Source organism: Tachypleus tridentatus, chromosome 12 (genome assembly GCF_004210375.1).
Source record: "Tachypleus tridentatus isolate NWPU-2018 chromosome 12, ASM421037v1, whole genome shotgun sequence".
NCBI classification, from domain to species: domain Eukaryota; kingdom Metazoa; phylum Arthropoda; class Merostomata; order Xiphosura; family Limulidae; genus Tachypleus; species Tachypleus tridentatus.
In genome coordinates this window covers 85,243,810-85,269,179 of record NC_134836.1, presented here as the reverse complement: position 1 = coordinate 85,269,179, position 25,370 = coordinate 85,243,810, and the positions used below count along the sequence as shown (strand labels likewise).

The 25,370-nt window shown below is 32.9% G+C and overlaps 1 protein-coding gene across 6 annotated transcripts; it reads left to right on the top strand.

Annotated features, from left to right (window-relative positions):
* The first annotated feature begins 27 nt into the window (after positions 1–27).
* LOC143233869 (ferroportin-like) lies at positions 28–22,108 on the top strand. Of its 6 annotated transcripts, XM_076470691.1 has the most exons (9): positions 28–184; positions 1,358–1,418; positions 6,135–6,205; positions 7,490–7,649; positions 8,425–8,667; positions 9,662–9,871; positions 18,556–18,729; positions 20,330–20,761; positions 21,228–22,108. In XM_076470691.1, the coding sequence occupies exons 2-9, from the start codon at positions 1,367–1,369 to the stop codon at positions 21,599–21,601; spliced, it is 1,716 nt and encodes a 571-aa protein (XP_076326806.1). In that variant the 5' UTR covers positions 28–184; positions 1,358–1,366; the 3' UTR covers positions 21,602–22,108. The 6 variants fall into 6 exon arrangements, with proteins under 6 accessions (XP_076326806.1, XP_076326811.1, XP_076326809.1 ...); XM_076470696.1 differs by lacking the exon at positions 9,662–9,871; XM_076470693.1 differs by lacking the exon at positions 6,135–6,205 and having other exon boundaries at positions 76–184.
* The last annotated feature ends 3,262 nt before the right edge of the window (positions 22,109–25,370 follow it).

Sequence of the window (25,370 nt, the reverse complement as noted above, 5' to 3'; positions counted from 1 at the left end):
CACGTGACAGGAACTCGTTTGTTCCTAAAAAGTATCAGTGAAAGAACTGAGTGGGCGGGCATTAAAACTAGAAAGTGTAGTAGTAACGACGCGCCTCATATGACTAGGCGTTTTGATAGTGTATACACATTGTGATAAAATCATAGTTTATTAATTATAGACAATAGTGTCTTTGCAACAAAAGGTATGACAACTATTTTGCTTTTGATATACTTATAAAATATTGTGACATTATTTTTATCCTTTAGTTAATTCAAATATATACTTTTCCAGCATTTGCTCATTTTCCTCTCTGCCCTTGTAATTTCTAAGACCTAGTAAACAAGCTATACATGCTTGAGTTCAATTCAGAATTTAAGTATTATCAACTTTGATTTTTGAGTCGGCATAAGTTGAAATAGTTTCTGACTTTTAGCTGTGCAGAAAAATGTTTAGCAGTGGCCGGGGTCCAGCAGTAGTTAGATATGGTGTATATTGGTGTTCAAGTACATGTCGAAACAAGATGCCCACAGAGACTGTCGGCCTGCGAGTGGCATGGCCTTCCCGACGTCAGATAAATTATATTTTACTCGTATCATTCCAGAGGCACAACATAATCTCCTTACTCTGTCCCTACTTTACTGTGAAGTAATAGCTGGCTCTTGTAAAATTTTTATAGATATCGTTGTTTATAGAGAAATCGGTCTCCTTTATATTATTATTAAAATCTACTAATTAATATAATGTGGGAAGTGGGATTATATTAGCTTCATTAGCCTCCCCTCCTCTGTTCAGCATATGTTTACATACGGCTGAAGGAATTAATTACCAAATGAATGCAAACGAAAGATGGGCATGATGAGTATGCAAACACAAAAAATGTATATTTTGTATAAAATTTTATTATTGTGGCTAAAAAGGGGCCCTAGGCCCCATTCTGAATCAGCCACGCTTGCAACACTAAAATCGGAGGCTCAGTTCTCCGTGGTGGACACAGCAGGTACCCAATGTGGCTTTACTCTGAAGCAACTTTTTACAACAGTTTAAGTAAAACTTCCTGCTTTATTAAGATCTTCTTAGACCTGTTTAAAGTAGGGTTACTTAATGAGATAAAAGTACACAGCGGATATCAAATGACATGAAATCCGTATATTATATAAAAAAAAAGAAATTCTTCTCTTTATAAGGTAAATTGCTAGGAATAAAACAGCTCCTAAAAACCTTTTCTCTAAATGATAGTTAAAGATAGTCATTTACAGATTTAAAAAAAAACTCAATACGAAAAGCTAAACATGGATAACTTATTGTTAAGTTAATCTAACATTTTAGTTGTCGTATAGTATGTAACAACATAGTTATTGTAAATTTCCAAAACCAGTGTCCCAACATGACCGATAATGAAGAGACAGCCCCTCTTCTTGAAACCGAAAATCTAGCGAGTAAGTTTCTGTTTATTTATACGTTTGTGTGTGAGTTTATTTTACTCTTCGAGATTTCTAATTTTAGAATGTAGCAGTGCGCAGCGGAAATCCAAATTATATACATAAAGACAAGCTCAAGTAAAAACACTATTTACAGTTTATTCATAAGTTCACTGTGGACGATCGTGTTTTCGCATTTTACATGGAAATACGAAAGTATTTTTATTCACCAATTATTAAGTTAGTGTATTATTTATTGTTAGCTGTGTTTTTATATCATTTTCAAATTATTATTTCAAACGCTCCACAGTTTTTCAGAATGATGAGTTGGAAATAAGGGTTAGTTTTATCAATTGATAATATTATAATAAAACTAGGTCAAGACCCACATCGTATGAAATAATAATTGTGGTAGCTTATAACGGCAACCATTAGATTGTTCTAACGTTCATCAATAGATTACTTTAATCTTCAAAACTAAGACTATGTAAATTACATAAAATTTCTGAGGAACTGACATATGATTAAAAATACACTCCAAGGTATGAGGGTGATAGCATTATATGATATATTTACTACCTTCCTTCAGAGTTACGTACGTTTATTTAAAACTATACACTGTAATAGGGGAGTGATTTATTTAAACACCATTGATCGAAATAGAAATGACGAAATCCTTTATTAAATTTAAATAAATATGTGCGAATGTGTGTAAAGTTTATTAAAAAAAACAGCTGGTGTTTGCCTCATGTTCCTTTTATTACCTCGGTTGAAAAAACGCAAATAAACTTGTGGTTACTTACAATTCAAGCAAAGGCGCGCACTATTGAAGGTGGGCAGAAGTAAAGTAGCACATGACCTTTCACTTTTCAACTAAGTTAGGTCACTAAGTTATTGTATTGTACAAGTGAACATTAAATTATTAACATGACCTAAGAGACAGGTCTTTCCAATGAAGTTGTAGCCTTATGAATTAGGTTGAAGAACCTACATACACACACATATTTATAATTTTAGCAAATTACTATGATGTTTATACATTGGAGCACTCTTTGATGTTGTCGTATTTTTGAGCAGCTACAGATAGCTTTTCAATTAACTATTTCACTAAATTACGAAACAGTTTATGCATTTGTAAGTAACAAGGTTAGGTCACGTACAAACCAAAGAATACATATATATTAACATATATATTAATATATATTGTATATTATCTTCCTTACGTGATTTTATTCAAAAGCTTCCGCTAACATAAAAATATGAAATAAAAATACAAATGTTATTCTAAAATACCAAAATCAGCTACTACAAAAGTAAGTCGATCATACTCCAACAGTTAACCCTTTATACATCCTAAATCACCGGTTGGGTCCACATTAACATACACATCATCTGATGTGTATGCTTGTTGCAACACAGAATGTAAAAAGCTGACCAGAAATATAGTTTTGATATTCGGTTTATATGCACAAGATATCTCAGCAATAATTAGTGGAATTAATTGTATTTCTGATTGTAAGACCTTTCTGGCCAAGGAAATCGTGAATTTAAACGCAGTTAATTTGTAAACAGCTTTACTTAATCCTTTCTTTCCTAACGACTTTTGAGACTGTACATATCTGAAGTTTCGGCATTTGTTCCTTATACAAATCACCTTAATAACCAGGTAAACTGCTACATTGCACTGCGCCAAACATATACAGTGTCTACAACTGGTTAAACAAAACTGCATCCTTGTTCATTCAATATGTACGATTTTCAGTAATATACAGGGTGAACCAAGAGTAGGTGGACAGTAAAAAAACATTTATTTAGAGATCACGTATACGTACAACTATATGTAATAAGACAATTATATTAATGAAAATAAAATGTTATTTATTAACGCAAATGCTCAAATTGTTTTCCTTCTTGATTTACACAGCTTTGAAGTCTACCTCTTACGCTTCGACAACCATTTTTGCACAAGTCACTCTGGCCATTAATTTCTTGAAATGCATCTCTTATGTAATTTTTTAAATCACCGACACTTCTTGGTTTGTGACTATAAACTTTTTCCTTGAGTACTCCCCAAAAGAAAAAATCCATAGGGGTCAAGTCCGGTGAACGTGCCGGCCAATCGATTGGACCTCTTCGACCAATCCATTTTAATGGAAATGTTTCATCAAGATACTCACGAACTGCTTTGGAATAATGTGGAGGGGCCCCATCTTGTTGAAAATAAAAGTCATGTAAATTAGGTTGTTGCTGTAACTGGGGAACAACTTGATTCCTTAGAATTTCGAGATACTTATCTCCTGTAATTGTTCAGTCCAAAAAAAATGGTCCATAAACACCAGAACTTGAAATACCACCCCAAACATTGACACCAGGCTGATTTAGCTGTTGTTCTAATGTTAAATGCATGTTCTCACTACACCAGTAAACACAATTATGTCTATTGACATGACCGGATAATTTAAAAGAAGCTTCATCACTCCACACAATGTTATCTAAAATTCCTGGGTTTTCTTCAATCTTGTTCAGCATAATTTCACTAAATTGCAGTCGCCTGTCTGGATCATCCTCCAATAAGTCATGAATTAGTTGTGGTCGATAGGGTTTCAACCCAATTTGCGTTATAATTCGCCTAATAGAGGTTTGTGGTATGTTCAATTCCATAGAAGCTCTTCTGGTGGATTTGTTTGGACTTTGAACAAATGCATCGGCAACACGTTGCTTATTATTCTCTGTACAGACTGTTTTGGGTCGACCAGTTTTAGCAGCATTAAGGATTTAGCCAGTGGCGTCGAATTTGTCACGGATACGGTAAATGGTTTGTCTTTTTGGAGCTGGAGTATCAAATTTTTCAACCCACTTTCTCCTTACGGTTTCAGTATTTTGAGATTTCCAATACTCTTTTAACACCCATATTCTTTTATCTGTATTTAAAGTATTTGACATTATGTGTTCTATTAACAATCTAAAAAAAAAAGAAAACAGATTAAATTAAAACAAATGTAATTATAAAATTGTAATTATATAACACAAATAATATAGTTGCAACATAGTTATAATATAAAATTGCATTAACATAACCGATACATAAACCTATTCCAAATGCTGTCCACCTACTTTTGGCTCACCCTGTATTTACTTTACACACGTAAGTATGTATGAGACTTATCGCAAACAAAAACTTGACTAAAACTTCTAACTTGGTAAATATATTCCCATTTCGCACATATATAATTTACTGATATAATAAGTAACCTAGCTGTTGACACTTTTAAACACTGACCATAACTGCTCCAACATTTCTAAAGAGAAAAAGGATGAACGTTAGTTTATAAAGTAAGCCCAAATTCTTTAGACAACAAAAATAAAATATTCCAGTACACAGTATCTAAAATTGGCTTTCGTTTTACAACACTGAAAAATAACGTTCGTAAATGCACATTAAAAAACAATACTTCACTCCAAATGTTCGATTTAGTAATAATAACATCATTAATGTTTTTTTGAATTTCGTTCAAAGCTACACGAGGGCTATCTGCGCTAGCTGTCCATAATTTAGCAGTGTAAAACTAGAGGGAAGGTAGCCAGTCATCACCACCCACCGCCAACTCTTGGGCTACTCTTTTACCAACGGATAGTGGGATTGACCGTCATATTATAACGCCCCCCACGGCTGAAAGGGCGAGCATGTTTGGTGTGACGGGGATTTGAACACGCAGCCCTGAGATTATGAGTCGAGGCACCTTAACCATGCGGCCATTCCGGGCCTAATATCATCATTATCATTAGTCCATTAAAACCTTGTCATATTAAACATTAATCTTATTGTTTAAACAAAACCACTCCCACAAGCTGCTGCGACATTCTAGACTGTTTTTTTTCCAAGTTAACAACTCATTTTGTCTCTAATCGTTCACAACTGATGACTTATTCCTCTGAAGATGATATGTAATGGATTTACCTTTATACGTTAATCGTAATACCTACGTTTGTTTCGGTATAGTTTTCCTTTTGCATATGACGTATATTCTTTACTGTGTATGGCACAAGCCCTGCCTGTTCTCAAAATTTGTAGACAAAATTTCGAGAAACTCGCCTGATTCGTATAAAAACAGTTTAGTAGCCGAGTAAAGAGTAGCATATCGTTGTTCAGCTACAGTCAGTGCGCCGTAGTCCTCGTAAAGTATAATTGTGATTACCGCCTATAGATCAGAAACTATAAAATTGGGCCACGAACGTTTGTAAATTTCGAACGCTACAAACCGTTGAACTTCGATGAATTACTTCGGACGTTATTTTTTCTATGAGGACATTAAATATTGTCGCTGGTCAAACTTACGTATGCTGCAAACTTTTGTATATTAAAAGGTATTTGTGTTAAAAACAGGAAATTGTATGTATCAATCTTGTTGATAAATATCATAAATTTAACACATATTAACATTTAATTAACTTCTAAATTAAAATTAAAATTTCCTATATTTGAAATACTAATACCTAACAGCTACAAATTATGATTTTTCTTATTATTTATGCCTTTGTTATAGTATTTTATATTCTGTGTGTACTGGATTTTGTTTATACAGAACATCTACATCTATGTGCTTTAAATACTTCGCAGTTAAGATTCTAGAAATAGACATTACGCATATATCAAAACGTGTATCAGTGTAAGAAAATTATTCTATAACCCACTTAAAATTCAGTGTGTGGTTCCTATTAATCTTATGATTTTAGACAGCACGTTTTGTGGGAAGTTCAAGACACCACACTTCAAAATGTATTGTAGTCATGCTTTATCAGCTTGGGTAAGTTATGCTTTCGTTAATGCCATTTAAAACCACCTATGTATTGTATATATTATTTTTGTTATATATCATTTCTGATGTGTGAAAATTACTAGTTTTTTGCGTGAAATAACGTTCAATCCTAGAGAAACATGTTTATTGAATAGTTTTTTATTATTTTTGACTACAAGAAAAGCTTGCAACTGCGTAATAGTAATTAAACGTATACCTACGCTGTAGTGTTTGTTATTCCATGTATGTAATAAGCCATATAGTTGGAAAATACTAGTTAATATCTCCGTTATTCTGTATATATAATAAGACACATAGGTTATGGCGACCCTCAGATTGTGAATTGAGTGTCCAAACCACCTGGCCTCAAAATAGGGACTTGTAGCTTGAGAAAATTGTGTAGACACTATTTACAGCCGAGTTTGTTTAACTCTTTATAATCGCTAGTTGTAGGGTTCAAAATATTATCTTTACCTTTTGATTCAACTTGTTTATTTTTCGATGATCTTTATTTCCCCTTTTTTAATTTAACAATTTTTTTATTCATCCGCTTTCTTAAGTTTTTTTATGTCCATTTATGGAGAATAAATTTAAGCTACATACGTACATATGCATTCAGTTAAATGTTGCAACATTTTGCTGCTGCACTGGCTTTTTCTACTCTATCATTATTTACTGAACCAGGTGATTTTTGTGCCAAAGGTTTCGTGTAAACTCGAGTTTAACAAGCATCTGTATTTTTAAATCTCATGATGAATTAACTTTTCAAAATAATTTATTGTCCCTCAGCTTCTGTCTTAAATGGAATTTATGTTGTCTGCAGACTGCAAAGTACAAATCTAGATGTACATATGTATTAAATACATTAAAGTTTTATAAAAATAAAACTAATTATTAAATGTTGTATTAATAATAATGTCTAATGTATCAAAGATATTATATTACTTATGTACGTTACGTAATATTAGGTATGTTTGTGATGATCTACGGAAAATGTTAAGCACTTTGTCGCGAAAGAGAAAGCTTTATAGTAATGGATAACATTAGAGATCTTTACCAGTTAAAGGTAATAACTCCTGTGTAAACTGTTATCCACCTGTATATCAGCTGCTTGTGAGTTAGAGTATCCTTTTTAACGGAGTACTTACACTTACATTCACCATTCTCGGTCTACTGTATGCGGTTAAAAAAAAATGTATATTTAGAATTGTTTGTGTAATATTCGCCAGTAAAGATAAGTTTATTTTATTTTACTGCTTTAAATCTACACATTTTGTACATTACGAATCGTAGGGAGACCGCATGTGGACCTTTGCTGTTGGCCTGTACTTGATTCAACTGTATCCATCGTCATTGCGTGTAACTGCTATTTTTGGACTTGCAGCCAGCTTGTCAGTCATCATTCTTGGAAGCTCTATTGGTAATTGGGTAGATCACAATCCACGGTTGAAATGTAAGTATTTAGAATTTCAAAAAAAGTATATTTTAGTAAAAGGAAGATGTCAGGACGAGATTTATAACGTTTTGTTTGGGTTTACGCCCAAAGTCGTACAATAAGCTATCTGTACGTTGCCAAACGTAGGAATTGGACGTTGAACTTAAGCATTATAAGCCCCCAAACCTAGCGCTGAGGAATTCACATAAATAAAAAGGTGAAATGTTGAGAATAAAAATATTTATCATAAAATTCCAGGTTTGGGAGTGTTTTGTATGATTTATAAAATTAAGTTCCTATAAAGCAACCTCTAGACAGGATATGAAACCGTCTAAAACAGTAAAGAAAAAGAAAAATTCGTCTAATTCTAAAAAAAGCAGTTTAAGCAAAACATTATTTTAAATTCACGCTAATTCATGGAGCCTAGAATTATCGAGTCTTAGTTTTTATTAAAAAGCTGCCATTGAATTTCATCAAGTGTGAAATATGGTGTAATTTCAATAACCTGGTTTAGGTTGTACTACGTATATATTATTTCCTAATATGGTAAGTTATAATATCATAACAAAATAAGTACTTTCGAGAAATATCCTAATGCAAATCATATTGACTCTTGAAAAACACGCACATACACATATAAGAAGTTAGAAGAGAACACTTGTGACTGATAGAGTATAAGAAAACAATGTTTTAGATGCTCGGCATTGCAACGTTTTCTTAGATTTTGAAAATGTCATGGATACATTGTGTCTGGTACGTCGAAAGTCATAATAGATTTGTTTGTTTTTTCCAGCCGCCAGGAATTCTCTAATTGTCCAGAATAGCATGATTATATTCTGTGCTGTAGGATTATGTTTGATACTTTTGTTTCCGGACTTTGTCAAGTCCACTTGGCAGGGATGGCTAGACGTGATGGCCCAGATTTATGTCATCCTCACTGCCGTCCTCGCTCAAGTAGCTTCAGTGGCTAATACCATCTGTGTAGAGAAGGATTGGGTACCTGTAATTGCAGCAGGAGACAATCAGCTATTAACCGGTGACAAATATTTGGTTGACATTCATGTTTATTGAATGAATATTAAATATATCTTTTTTTTTATTATTCACCAGTTTTGTATCACAACGAATCTGATAAATTGTGGTCTATCTATTTGTAATAACATTAAAAAATATATTATTTAAATATTGCAAGTAATTTGAAAGACAACGTTTTGTTTGTATGTGTAAGTACGTGTACATAGTTTAGAACTTGTGTTTTGTTTTGTTTTTTACACTGTCATTAAAGAAACGGTAGACCAGAACTTAAATTGACTTACATGAGTTATGAAGCAATTTTTATAACAAAAGGATTTAATGTAATAAATCTGTAAAACAGAAATATAAGTCATCTAATGAATGATTAGAATAAACTGAGTCACTATGTGTTAATTTCTCACAATTTTTGCATATAGTTACGCAAAGGGTTTCTATGCATAGTATTTTCCAGTTTTGAACTGAAACTAGCTAGTCAATTTCGCCCACTGGCAAGTAATGGCCTACTCTCATCTTATCACATAGTGTGATTTCACCATCACTTTTATAGTGCATCATGGTTCCAAAGAGCGAACCTGGAACCTTCAGATTCACAGTTCGAGCATACTAGCCATTAAACTACGTGCGACTAATTACTACTTTGATATGTTTGCTGTGAGCAATGTTCTCGACCATAAACGCAATAATATTTCAGGAGGTTGGACCACTTATTCGATCTATATTCATATACTAAACTAATAAAGCAAAATCGTTTTCATAATTATAAGAATTGATACAAACAAGTATTATAACATTCTAAAGATAATAATTTTAACGAAAAATGAAATTGGTTGTTAGGTACAATACAATAATTGGAATTATTTTCACTGGTCATAAGTTTCGTGAGTAGACAGGCTTCTTATAATTTCAAGAGATCGTAAAAAATGACAATCATGATTTATGTAATGTATTTAATTATCGTTATTTTATGTAATGTATTTAATTATCGTTATTTTCAGAAATGAATGCTATGATGAGAAGAATTGATCTGATAGCCAAACTTTTAGCTCCACTACTCGTTGGTCAGATTATGACCTTGTCTTCCATAATTGCAGCTATCTTCTTAGCAGGCTGGAACTTAATTGGGGTTTTCTTTGAATATTGGTTGCTGTGGAGAGTATACAAGAGTGTTCCTCAACTAGCGGTGAAGGCCCCAGTAGAAGTTCCAGGTAAAAATTTCAAGCTAGTTTGCTCCAATTTATCTCTTTTGCATTTTAAACAGGGGGTTTTCATGCCTCTTAACAGTTATTTTCAATGAACATGCAGCAATGAAAAATAGTTCGTTTTATAGTTACCTGCAGTACGTTTCCGCACAACTCAGTCTGTTTTAGTTATTTATGTACCACTAGATGACGTAAGTTCAAAAAAATATATAGACATTATTATCACAGTTTTAATTCACAATAAATCTAATCACTTTACTACAATTTTAATCAGAATATGTTTTACTGCTTTTCTTTTATAAAAAATAAACATGGAGAAGTTTGCGTAGGCAAGATATTATTTTATATCCACATTATTTTTACAGTCGTTAAAACTAAGTAGTCTTTAGTACTAAAATAGCTATGTTTGATTCATAGGATTTTAGTAAGATTTAGAATATGTTGATAATTGAAAATAGCAATATGAGACATTTGTTAAATTTTTATCACTTTTTTGAAAAGTTTAGCTATGTTAATTTCTGCCATTAAAGATGCCTGACAAAAATATTGTACCAGGAGAGAGGAAAGAAATTAGATATAAATCCACTTATTTGAGGACATTAATCCGTGATGACGAGAAAACCCACTTGTAGAAAAAAGAAATTATATATGTAAAAACTGCTGGTATGGATAGAAAAAGCACTAGTAGAGGAGTGAACAACGTTTTGACCTTTTTCGGTCATCGTCAGGTTCACTTAGAAAGAAAGGGTTACTGACCGATAGCTGACCACATGTTTGAAGGTGGTTGTATAATTGAGAGGAATGTAGAGGGCGTGCTTAGATGCTGGATATATTTATTAATATAGGTATAAAAGTGTTTCTCTGTATTGGTTTATTGCGGGCTTGAGTTGTTGTATAAGTAAAGCTTCTTTAATTTTACGTTTCTTTATGTTTGTTTCTTTATTTAGTATTTTTTTCTATGGTTACGTTATGTTTATTTGATCTGCAGTGTTCGAAAACGTGTGAAGGTGACATTTTATGTTCTTTGAATCTGGTTTCCATTTTTCTACTTGTTTCTCCAATATAAAAGTTGTGGCAGTTATCACATTGTATTTTATAAATAATGTTGGTGTGGTGTTTGTCAGTGTAGTTTTTACATAATATAGACTATAGTTTTGTGCCTGGTTTTTGAATAAATTTGGTATTAACTGGAATGTCATATTTTGTTACTAGTTTTTGCCAAATGTTGGTTATTTTTCTGCTGATGTCGGAAATATATGACATGCAGCGGTATATGGTTTAGTGATTTTTTAATTGGTGGGATATATTTACTTTTGTTGGTTGATTTTGCTTTTTGTTTAGGTGTGTACGTATAATGTTTTGTACGGTTTGTGGAGGAAACTTATTGATGTTGATGAAGTATTGTTTTATTTTGTTTAATTTATTATTAATTTTATCTGGTGAGCATAGTTTTATGGCTGTGTTTATTTGGTTTCTTAGTATGTTGAGTTTTTTGTTTTATTTCATGTGTTGAGTCCCAAGGAATGTATAGTCCAGTATGGGTGATTTTTCGGTGAATTTCTGTTTTAATTGTGTGTCGGTTCTTGTACTTTTCAGGTTAAGAAATGATATTTGATTGCTTTCTTCCTGTTCACATGTGAAGTTAATGTTGGGATGTATAGAGTTAATGTGATTGAAAAAAAATTAAGTGTGTGTTCTGTAGATGTAAATCCCGCACTCGTGTCGTCTACATATCTGTACTAGTATAATGGTGGATGTAATGCTGTGTTAATTGCTTGTGTTTCAATTTATGTCATAAGAATGTTGACTAGAACTGGTGATACTGGGTTGCCCATGCTTAGGCCATTTGTTTGTATATAGTTGTGGTTGTTGAACATGAAGTTTGTCTTCATCGTGGTGAATTATATGAGGGTTGGTAATTGGTTGCTGGGAATGTCTGCTGATGGATTAGGGTCTCGGATATAGAGTTCTAAGGCTATCTTGCAGGCTTCAACAGTTGGGACTTCTGTAAAGAGGAATATGACATCGAAACTGGCCATTCAGGATTTATGATTAAGTTGATTCAGGTCAGATTTGAAATTAAAAGAGTATTTGATGAATGAGCTGGCAATGTATTTACCAAGATTGTGATTAAACGATTCATATGTGGACATAATTGGTCGTAATGGACAATCTGGTTCATGAGGTTTGGAGATGCTGTATATTTGTGGCGTGCGTGAGTCGGTCTTGCGTAGGTAGCAATAAAGTGTTTGTGAAATTTTGTTGGCTTTTTCATTTTTAGTAGTATTTTGTTTAGTTGCGTTTCGTGTGTCTTTGTTGGATTTATGTGTATTGGTTTAAATTTGTGCCTTATAGGATGTTCTTTATTTTTTGGATGTATTTGTTTGGGTTCATTATAACTATAGCGTTTCCTTTACCTGCCTTTAGAATGCCCCCACTAGTACAACGGTAAGTCTCCGGATTTACAACGCTAAAATCAGGAGTTCGATTCCCCTCCGTGGGATCAGCAGATAGACCGATGTGGCTTTGCTATAAGAAGAACACACACACGCCTTTAGAATTTTAATGTTTTTGTCTTATTTTAGGTGTTTAATGGAATTCATGTCTCTTTTTATAAGGTTGTTTTTCATTTTTCTGTTTTGTGAAATTATGTTGATGGTTTTGTGAGAAAATTTTTTGAAAAAATCGTTTAAGATGTTTTTAGGTGTTTCTGGAAAATATGTTTTTAATTTTTTCTGAGAACTGTGGCTGTTGGATGTCAATGAAATTGTCAAAGCTGTCTTCTTTCTGTTGGTTGTTTTCAGTTGTTTTATTGTTTTTGTTTTTTGTGGAAAGTATCACAAGTCTCTTGGCTAGGTCTTTTAAACATGTTTTAATTTCTAAGGTTGGAATGTACCTTGGTGCTATTGCGAAGTTGAGTCCCTTGTTAAGTAGATGCATCTCGTCTGTGTTTAATTGTCGGTCGGATCTGTTAATTATGAGGTTAGTCAATTGTTTGTCGTGTTTGTGTCTTTTCTGTTGTTTGCATCTTAGTTGTCTAGTTGTTGTTTTTGTATTGTGGCAGATTTTTTTTTTGTCCCTGTCATTCCTAGTGTTGATTTGATTTATGTTTCGTTGTATAAGTCCGTAAATGCTGCATTAAACCAGAGATTTAAAGAACTCGTAGAATATCAAAATTAGTACGTTATAAAGGCAATAAAAATAGCATAAGAATTATGACCCCAGTAAGACCTGATAAGTTAGTAAAAGGTCTTTGTAGGCGAGTAAGCTTACCTTATACGTTTCTACTGTATTTTTTAATTAACTTGCGCATTACAAATTTCCACTGAAAATGATGACATCGTTATAAGGAGTAAAAAGCTAGCTGTACATAGCTCTAAATATATTGTGACAGCAGATAGAGGTTAAATAATTCACCTTGGCAGTTTGGTTCTAAAGTAACTGAATGAATGTGCGGACTTTTGACAAAAAAAAGAGACAATTATTTAAAGCTATGAACTATGTTAATTAACAAGTTAAATGAAGAAAGTCAGAAAATTAGGCTGGACTGCATGGTTATTAGTTCAGCCATAACTGTCGCTATTTTAAACTAAATTTCACAATGTAACAGAGATAATGAGAATAATTTGTCTTGTCAAAGGGTGTCATAAAGTTATTGAACTCGTCTGTGTGGATTTTCATAAAAATACAATTACTTAAAGCTCTGTACGCAACTGTGGTAACCCACGAAGTAACGAAAGTGAATATATCGCTTATTATATAAAAAGAAACAGAGCAGCGAAAAATAATTCGTCTTCTCAGTTGGATGCTAAAGTAATTGAATCAGTCAATGTGAAGGTTTGACAAGAAAAGAGAATTATTCAAAGATTTAGAGAAATAATTTTTGTATTGGGTTGAGGAATAATTCGTGAGCGTATTTTCAAGTTAAAAAAATATATTCATAAATGAAACGCTTTCGCAAAATATTTCATGTCATTTGGTAGATAATTTTTTGCTCTAATAGATGGTGTGTTTGATTTTCATGTGTCTTTAATTTTTGCTTTCATTTTCAGCTCATTAAATGGAATGTCAAGTGGACAAAATCGAGCATTTTCGACACCATCTGCTTTTCGCATTTAATTTCTTGCAATTTCGTTTAAAACAATGCATACTATATACCTAGGTATTACATGAAATAAAGTATCATAATAAATGTTTTGGGTGTAATGTGTTCATGCATTGAAGTATTGTATAGTCTTGCATGTAATGCTTGAATGAAATTATTTAAAAACGCTCATGAATTATTCCTCAACCTAATACATGCGTTCGACTTGTTTGAATATATATTGTTTTAAAACAAGTGGATTATATTTTGTCAATTTATTGTTGGAATTAATCGCCAACAAGTGACATACACTTACTATAAAAGAACCCCAGCCCATATTTAAAACCTGACAGCTACTTTTTTCCTTTATTCTTTTTTTTTTTTTTTTTGCCAAGCCACAGGCACGCTTAAACCTTATCAATACCACTGCATGTTCAACCAACAAATGTTTTGTTTTTTTTGCAATGCCCTCAGTGGCACAATGGTATGTCTGCGAACTGAAACGAATTTTGATGCTCTTGGTGGTCAGAGCACAAATAGCCCATTGTGTTGTTTTGTGCTTAATTTCAAACAAACTCTCTTTTAATAGTTACATGTGGACTTTTTCACATTACTTATTGTCCGTAAATGTGCCCGGCATGGCCGAGCGCGTTAGGCGTGCGACTCATAATTCGAGGGTCGCGGGTTCGCATCCCAGTCGCGCTAAACATGCTCGCCCTTTCAGCCGTGTGGCGTTATAATGTGACGGTCAATCCCACTATTCGTTGGTACAAGAGTAGCGTAAGAGTTGGCGGTGGGTGGTGATGACTAGCTGCCTTCCCTCTAGTCTTACACTGCAAAATTAAGGATGGCTCAGGTTTCTCCTCCTGGTTGGGGGTTGTGCAGTAGGCTAACGATCTGCTCACTTAAAAACCAGCCTGTTAATGAATCCGCAAGCGATTGCGGTCCTATGTTTCTTCATGGAATCGAGTGGTAATAATAAAATAATAATAAATAATATTGTCCGTAAGTGCATGTTTGTAGTTAAACGTTTATGCGTAACTTAAGTTAAAGATACTGAAACTTTATATATGAACAACATTTTTATAGGTTTTGAAGTTGAGTACAGAAGGCTATTCATAATTTATAGAACAGTTTGTCTATAAAAGCGACACAAGAGCCATGTTCACAAATGTCTCTCAAATGGAAAGACAAATTTCAAAAGCTGCACGAGCTTTGATAAATGGAAGTATGTCGTCATTAAAATGATAAATCATCATAAAATATTGTTCAAGAGATTTACGACAGTTACATATAACAGATAGTTTTAACTGCAAGTTAAATACTAAGGTTATCGAGAAAAAAAATGTGAATTTGATCTCCAAGGTAACATCTCGATGGTATTACACCACGAACAACTAACTACAAAATGGATTGGATTTCACTGAGGTGTGGATCCACCATGGCAGAACACTGAACCACAGACAGGGCCATGTCAACCACCACTTCTTTTGTAATATAAAGTACAAAGAGGAATTCATACTATACTTTTCCCAGCATTACCTCAAAACTTCTGCGTCTGTGGATTGCTCAAATGTCTTCTTTTGCGCACATTTGACGGACTTTGGAAAGCATATACAGAAAGGAAGGACGACATTGCTATTTGTGTACTGGAGAAACGTCTCTCGTGATGCAAATTGCACTGGAGTACAATAGTCCATAGCCAGAGTTATCAAATAGAATACCGCCGGTGATTGGAAGGAAGGTCTATATATAACTGTTATGACAGATTCCAAAACCTCTATATATACCACCGATTATGTTGTTTAAGTCATACGTTTTCCAAGAAAATAAAAATGTTACAGTTTTTAATAACACTTCCGGTGAGGCAGCTGTAGGTTTATGGATCTGCATTGATAGAATTCAAGGTGCGATGCTCCACGGTGGACAGAAGAGATAGCCCAATGTAGCTTTGGTCCAAACAAATAAACATATATGAGAAAATAATTCGTATTTCCATTTCCTAAAGTCTGTGTTACTTTCATTAATGTTAAATCTTGCATAGTTTGTTTTCAATTGCTTATGTCGTAGACACATGAGTTATGAAACATTACATAATTTATATTAAATATGTTGCTAAGAGTTTATATATAATTAAACTACCATTTTCTAAAATTATGTCGTCAATTATACGAGTTTGCTAGAAAAAATCAATTTAAAAACAATTTCTTCACAAACAGTTGTGCCTCCATATCCTCCTCTTTTAAATATAAATTTAAATAAAGGCTCGACGTACTTTTACACCTTTCCAAAATTAAGTACAATCACATTTAATACTTCATTTTCTACACAATTCAGTTAAAGCATTCCTCAACGAAGAAACTAATACATTCAGTGAGGCAGTTTTATACAGAATATAGATATAGATGTTGGAAACATTTTATATGAGTAAATAAACTTAAGTATAATAAAAATGTTAAGAAATGTTGATCTTCTAGAAACGTTTATTTTATTACGTTCACATTTCACTGAATTTTTAGGTGATTGGTTACATCAATAAAACGTTAACATCTATTTTATTCGGTAGAAATTAAGTGGTGAACCAAATTCCTAATAAACTGAAACTGTCAATTCAACACAAAAACAGAATGCAATCTGACAAAACCCATTTAAGTTTTCAAAGGAAACAGTATCTGTTTTCTCCAGATTGACTTTGTGTTAATGTCCTCACAAAACTTTCAAATGTAGAGAAATTGAATGATAACTGTTCCTAAATAAGGTGTATATAATTTGCATAGTGTACTCGATAGATTGTATGGTCCCTAACTATTACTCCTCGCCATATACCTCTTAGAAAGGGTTAAATTATTTATAGAAATCAGTTGACAAGCGTATGGGTATAGTCTACGTAAGGTAACCTTCATACAGGCATTATAGTTAAATAAATTGCCCATAAATTTGTACAGGTATTTGATAGTGTGTAATACATTTAGAGAAAGTGTTACCCATTATTTTATTATATCAACTTAAACGTTACATGTGGTTAAATAGCTTTCCGCTAAAGAGAGATATTTCACTTCTTTTGAATGGTTTAAATTCATTTATCATTGAAATCAACTGAAACAGATAAAGATAATAAATCTAGAAATTAACAAGACTGGAAGTGGGATATTTATGCGAAGTCTATAACTGGTTTTGAAATTCAGTTTTAGCGCTACAAACCCTCAGATGTACCGCTGGATCACAGGATGGATTTATTCACTTGAAATCTTTTGAAAGAAAATTTCTTAAACAAACAAACAAACAAAAAAGTAGAACGTAACTACATGTCTTAATGTCAAAGTAACTTATTCAGTACTGATCAAGTGAACAATTTGTAAGCTGGATACAGAAAAGCATATCATGTTGTCTTTAAAATCCGGACAGGTGAGCTATAGACGCAAATTCGAATTTTTCTCGCTTAAAATGTTAAGTCACTAAAAATTTGAAATATTTTAAAAATAATTTTAAATATTTGAACATTTCTTACAGATAAGATGGACGGTTTCTATTTTAGGTGTAAGAAAACTTTAAGTAGGAGTCTACAAATTACCATGAAGACGCATAACTATTAATCCTCGCTTAAAACAAAATTAGTCTTTCCTTTCACAAACTGCAAAGTAAACATTTGTTTCGCATATAAGAAAAGAAATACAAGCATAGAAAACTAAACGAATACTCTATTACGCCGTACATACCGCATAAATACTGCAGCGAGCATACCACAAATAACCTGTAGTGTAGCTATGTACTTAGAAATAAACAAATGAATCGATCAGAGAAGAAAGAAACGTTTTTATATTTTCTAGTTACAATTTGTATGTATTCCAACTTAAATAAGATTATGTTTAATCAGCGTAAACCGTTTAGTTACAAAAATAACAGGCCTGGCATGGCCTAGCATGTTAAGGCGTACGCTTCGTAATCTGAGGGTCGCGGGTTCGCGCCCGCGTCGCGCTAAACATGCTCGCCCTCCCAGCCGTGGGGGTGTATAATGTGACGGTCAATCCCACTTTTCGTTGGTAAAAGAGTAGCCCAAGAGTTGGCGGTGGGTGGTGATGACTAGCTGCCTTCCCTCTAGTCTTACACTGCTAAGTCAGGGACGGCTAGCACAGATAGCCCTCGAGTAGCTTTGTGCGAAATTCCAAAACAAACCAAACCAAAAATAACAAAAATCATGTTACTTAAGATATTAATTTAAAGAGAATTGATTTAAAAGAATATGTCAACTGGATTAATTGAAATATGTAAATTTTATTGATTGTAAGAGGATATTGTACGAATATGTAAACCGGTTTGAAAAAAAGTGTGTAAACTGTATTAATCATAAGTGTAAGTAAGCTGGCTTAATTTGAATATTTCTCTGGTGTTGCTAGTTATATATATGTTTATTTTGCGGATTTTCTTTCAAACACAATGATAAGTAAAAAGTTGAACTAGCGAATAATGCTACTACGTATTATACTTTTTTTCAGACGAGTCTCCGATTTATTATGTTGCGTATTTCGATATTTAATTAACTTTTAAATTCTAGTACCACATTACGTTCTGTGTCGTAACGCAATTTTTCCTGTTTTGTCTTTTTTAGCCACAAACTCAGTCGAGCATCATCAACCCTCTGGCTGCTGTTCGTCTGTGAGGAAACATTTCCTTGAATTATTTGGAGGATGGAAGATTTATTTTTCCCATGAAGTCTGTCCTGCAGGACTGGGACTTGCTTTCTTGTTTATGACTGTCTTAGGTTTCGACAGTATAACGATAGGTGAGATACAACCAGTAATGTTATTGTTGGGTGGATATCTTTCCGTATTTTGGTATATACAGAATGTTATTGTTGGGTGGATATCTTTCCGTATTTTGGTATATACAGAATGTTATTGTTGGGTGGATATCTTTCCGTATCTTGGTATATACAGAATGTTATTGTTGGGTGGATATCTTTCCGTATTTTGGTATATACAGAATGTTATTGTTGGGTGGATATCTTTCCGTATCTTGGTATATACAGAATGTTATTGTTGGGTGGATATCTTTCCGTATTTTGGTATATACAGAATGTTATTGTTGGGTGGATATCTTTCCGTATCTTGGTATATACAGAATGTTATTGTTGGGTGGATATCTTTCCGTATCTTGGTATATACAGAATGTTATTGTTGGGTGGATATCTTTCCGTATCTTGGTATATACAGAATGTTATTGTTGGGTGGATATCTTTCCGTATCTTGGTATATACAGAATGTTATTGTTGGGTGGATATCTTTCCGTATCTTGGTATATACAGAATGTTATTGTTGGGTGGATATCTTTCCGTATTTTGGTATATACAGAATGTTATTGTTGGGTGGATATCTTTCCGTATCTTGGTATATACAGAATGTTATTGTTGGGTGGATATCTTTCCGTATTTTGGTATATACAGAATGTTATTGTTGGGTGGATATCTTTCCGTATTTTGGTATATACAGAATGTTATTGTTGGGTGGATATCTTTCCGTATCTTGGTATATACAGAATGTTATTGTTGGGTGGATATCTTTCCGTATTTTGGTATATACAGAATGTTATTGTTGGGTGGATATCTTTCCGTATCTTGGTATATACAGAATGTTATTGTTGGGTGGATATCTTTCCGTATTTTGGTATATACAGAATGTTATTGTTGGGTGGATATCTTTCCGTATCTTGGTATATACAGAATGTTATTGTTGGGTGGATATCTTTCCGTATCTTGGTATATACAGAATGTTATTGTTGGGTGGATATCTTTCCGTATCTTGGTATATACAGAATGTTATTGTTGGGTGGATATCTTTCCGTATCTTGGTATATACAGAATGTTATTGTTGGGTGGATATCTTTCCGTATCTTGGTATATACAGAATGTTATTGTTGGGTGGATATCTTTCCGTATTTTGGTATATACAGAGATAGCTACAGCAATATAATTATTTTGTGCTGCCGCGATATAAGCTTAGTACAGTTTACCGTCTAAAATATCTAATTAAATATTAAGGATAGAAACAAGTTAGAAGTTAATATGGTTAAGAAAGAGTTGATATGTTTGAGAATCTTTTGTGTATTGTCTTAGTGATTTTTACTTGTCTTGAGTAAATTGGTGTTTGATCAGCGACAGATAACAATGTAACGTTGAAAGTAATTTATTTCACAAAGACTTCTTGAAGTAACTGATAATGGCTGAGCCGCAGAATACTAGACAATATCGCATACTCGTGGCTCAAACATATCAAATCTGTCACGTATTCCCTGATGCTTAGTGATTAATCATAACTTTTGGCTCTTTGTTTAAAGTTAATACAGTCTATGAATGATTTTTACTTATGGATTCTCATAAAATACAGGTTATTGCTACACGCAGGGAGTCTCTGAAGCAGTGATGGGTGGAATGACTGGATTAGCTGGCTTTACGGGAGTTATAGGTACTATCGCATATCCAGCTATGAGAAAACGCGTGGGTCTAGAGAGAACGGGGTTACTTGGCTTGTTTTCTCAAATATGTTGCGCTAGTCTATGTGTTGTTTCCATATGGCTTCCAGGAAGCCCCTTCGATCCTCTTTTTACCAAGAACGCCACAACTGTCACCGAGAACGTCACCAAACTTTATGAAATAGAAACGTCGACGTCGTATTTGAATTCCACTTTAGTTGACGAATCTTCTACACAAGATGATTTCACAACTCATACACAGTCTCTGGATATCTCGTCTATCAGTAAAAATTATGTGTATACATCTGTCATCGTCTTTCTTGCTGGAATGATAGCAGCTCGAACAGGTAAGTTTTAAAGGGATTGTTGACGTTAACTGAAATAATTAGCAACTGTTACTAGCGTATTTTGGATAAAATGCAGATCATTATGTTCGGACATGAGATAGGATGAATCTCCAAGCGTCTTTTTCTGTAATCAAATGAAAATATTATCCGTCTGAATGATTAAATATTTATCTGAAGTTTATAAATTTATTTAGATACTTTAAATTATATTAATGTTTTGTACTTTAAAATATTGTATCTTTGTGGTATCGGTAATTCTTTAGGGCAGGTTTTATTATAATTAGTAATGTGCAAGCTTCTGTTGATGAACCAGTAACGATCTTATAGTGTGTGTGCGTGCGTATATATACATATATATTTAACTCTTTCTTTTGTTAATGTTTTATTTTACTGTTAAATTTTCACACCAAAAGATTAAGTAGATTGCTTCAGATTACAATTGCTCACGTATTCAAAATGCTTTCAGGATTGTGGTTATTGGACATGACGGTAAACCAGTTTCTTCAAGAATTAGTAGAAGAAAAAGAGCGTGGAGTAGTCAGTGGTGTCCAATATAGTCTCAATATGACGATGGACCTTGCCAAGTTTCTGTTGGTGATAGCAATACCATGGACAGAAACGTTTGGGATACTAATTATCTTATCTTTTGCTTTTACTTGTGGTGCATGGGTGTCCTACGCTATTTTCTCTAATCGTCGAAGAGGACATCTTCTTCCTTACGGAGTGTTGAAAGTGTGTAACTTACAAACACTGGATAGTTCATTAGGCGGACAAAATCTTAAATTACCTGAAGAAAAACAAGAGTTTTCTTATTATTTCAATCATCTTCATAATTCATGACTTAAGAATTTTCACAGCTGAGAGAACTTTACATAATTCACAAAATTAAGTATTTACAGTTTTTGGGAAAACAAAGCTACTCCAGTTGAACATAAATTTTAGTCCGGATATTACCATAACAAACGACCGATGTTTAACTATTTTTATACAGAAAGGATCAACATTCTGTTTTTCATTTAACAAGTACATGTTAAATAATCAAATTTCTGTGAGATAAACTGCTTAATAGCATAAAGAAAATAAATGGAATCGTTGATTTATTGTATAGTTGACTCCACTTTACCATCATTGCAATGACTCTGAATAAAAACATTTTGGTTTCTTGTGGAGTCTTACTGTCACTTTTGTTGCACGCGTTTTGCTGTTTCTAATTGAAAATCAGAATTGTTTTTTTTTTCTTTTTCTCAGTATTTTCCTCTGAGGTATGTAATCAGCGTCAAAAATATGTAACAAACATAACTCCCATCCCAAAATAAAATGAATAAAAATCAATTTATTTCTGCAGAATTTTGTGGGTTAAACTTATGTTTTGTACCAATAGTTAGTCTTGTTTCTCTATAGACAAAGCATCGTTTGATGGATTTTTATTCTGATACCACAACAGCAAAACACATCTCTATAAACCACAAAATGCAAAACTGCAAATTTTTGTCCATTTCTCCATATACACAATGAACCTCGATAATGATCTATCTACAGGGAGCGAAGTAGTGGTAAAAAAATGGAAAATTAAAAATGTGTATGTACCCCCGCATGGACCGAACGAACTTCCATATTAATTTTGATGAGGACTGATCCACATTCTGCGAATTAAATACGTAAACATACAACAGACATTACTATTACATTTATATGCATTAGCTGGTGCATAACGGAAGTTATGTAAATAGATGATCAATGAAATATTATCTTATAAGTAGTCCTAAAAGAAACATAATAAAAACCGCACAAATGGCAAAAACACAAAAATGTTAAGTTAAAACTTTGCATGTATCTCCGCATGGACCCAACAAACCTTCATGACAAATTAAAATGTATTTCTACCATAAATAATTTTCGTCGTGTAAATGTATTAAACTCTCTCAATATATATATGTATAGTAACTGTTGTCCAGAATAAGAGAAGATAAAGATAAAACGAAAGAAGGTAGTACTACTTGGGGGGTAAGTAAGGTAATGATTTTAGCATTGTAAATCAGTAGACTTACCTTTGTACCAGCGGGGGACTGTTTTGAAAGAAGGCTTCTTTTTGTTCATTTATATATATATTCAAGCAGCAATTATAATAGCATAAATCTTTTATGCTTTCTCGACTTGTACATAAGCCTTAAATGATAAATTGGATATGTTTTTATAATATTGTTTATTATATTTTAAAACACAACTAATAAAAATTAATTTTAATTCCTTTCATTTTTTAACGAGTGCTTTTAATTTTATATTTTAACGATATTTGTGGACTTCTATCATTGAAATAGTAAATGCGATTTTACTCATTTAGGACCACAAAACCTGTTCTGTTAAATAAGCTTTATATCGTCTGGGTACTTAGTATTTGCGTTTTTGGTTTTTTTTTGTTTAAAGTTACCATATTACAAATAATTTTCTTTTTAAGTCATATATTTAAGAAGACACAGTTGCAACATTTCAGAGGAATAGCCGAGTTATGCAGAAGCTGAGATCAAACTGCCATATTTATAAAATAAAACACCACCCGCTAGTGCAGCGGCATGTCTTCGGATTTACACCGCTAAGATCAGGGGGTTCGATTTCCCTGGGTAGGCTCAGCAGATAGCCCGATGTGGCTTTGTTGTAAGAAAAACACACATAAAATAAAATTATTAATTTTGCAGGTTCATCGTGCACTGATATGGTCGTTTACCTTGGTTGAAAAAAAAATGAGTTGATACGATATAAGGTTACATCGCTGAATATTTGTTAAGCTTCTCTATTTTGACTTTATTGTTTATTAATGATTTTCCTAAAATCGTTGCTCAGTTGCATAGATTTTGGCTGATAGTTACAGAGGACTAATCCTGCTAACATTTACACGTACGTACTAACTTGTTGAGAACTGCAATATATTTTTCAATATGGCCCTCGTTTTGATTAAATGAGATGCAAAATATAAATATAAAAAAATATCAATTTATAAGATATTAGACTTACAGAAGAAAGTCGACAAACGGTTATAGGTTAGTTTTTTTTCTTATTTGATTTTAATAAAGCACGTAAGAGATTAGGTTGTTGTTAATAAGTCTTTCTAACGTATTACCTAAAATTTATATTAAAAATTGAATTTGTTCACTTTGTATTTTCATATATGCATTTTAGAAGAAAACATAATTTATTACTTGACGTACACCAAGCTCTTTTTACATCTCAGCAAAAATACAAATTTAGCTCTAATAAAGCACTCAAGGTTTATGGAACAGTGATTATGAATAAGTGCGATTTCGTTGCAAATGTTAATCATATATTAAACAAAAGTAATGAAATTGTTATGTTCATTAAAGACATAATTTTGTTTTTAAAAAGCAAAGTTACAGAATTAATGTACAATGTAAGAAGGATAACAGCTATACTTAAGGTGTTTTCGGTAAGATTTCTACCAGATGTCTCATATGAGAACCAGCCGTAAAACTAACTTTTAGAACATTAATATGAAATATTGGCATCAATAATCTTAAATTATTATTTTTACTGTTAGTGCTGCTAAAATCTTTGAGTTTTGTGTTTAGGGGGAGACTTTTTTAATAACTGTACCCACTCTCGATAATCAGCAGTGCGCTGTTAAAACAAGTTTATTGTAACATAAATTTTTTTCAGTGATAAACTCATTTTGACAGTTTTATATGAACTGCTTTTAAAAGTAATTAGATAAAGAGTGAATGATAGGATTACAGGAGATTCCAATGTTAGTAGGAACATTGTGTTAGAAGAAGTGATAACCGAGGTTGAAAAAGTTTAAAAATAGAGCGAGTAGTTGAGATGGAAATTATTCCAAACTATAAATGTTTGAATACAGTTGATGTTACGGAACTTCCTGTTATTCCAAACCATAAATGTTTGAATACAGTTGATGTTACGGAACTAAAATTGTAACAGTAGTTCAGCCACAAACAAAGTAACATATTTTAACATAAAATTCATTGGCAGATTCATTCAAAATAGTATGACCACAGTGTGACACTGCAGGTAGTTAGAGAAATGTTGCACGTTCAACACCTTCAACTCTGATTGATTTATAAAAGTAATAATCAATCAATCTCATTCTTAGTTCCAAAGAAACAGGCAAAGCTTCAGTAGTGCCAGTAATTTTAGGTGACTGCTTTGCCAGGAGCTTAATATCAGGAAGGCTAAAGTTATATCCTAAAGTAAAGGTTTGTGACTTTCCTGTTTAGTCAACGTATACATAAAGTGACGTTCAGATTGAAAATTCTAGTTCTTTTATTTCGAAAATACAGGTTTTATTGTTAAAACTCATTAAAGTGGGTTCAAATTGATTTGCCTTTGGTTTAGACAATTGTCTTTCTGTATTTTACTCTGATGCACTTTAAGTAAGTTTAGTTGTTTTTTAATTGCGTTTCTATCCTTGTTTTCTCTGGAAGTTCAATCTCTGGCTTTGTAACTGTACACACAGATTTCCTTGTTATAGACTACAAATATTTTTAGAGCAAGTCTAATCTCACATTTTTATGTTTACGTGTGAAGTTTACTCCAAATTACATTATTTCTCAATGTATGTAAACCACACATCACGTTGTGT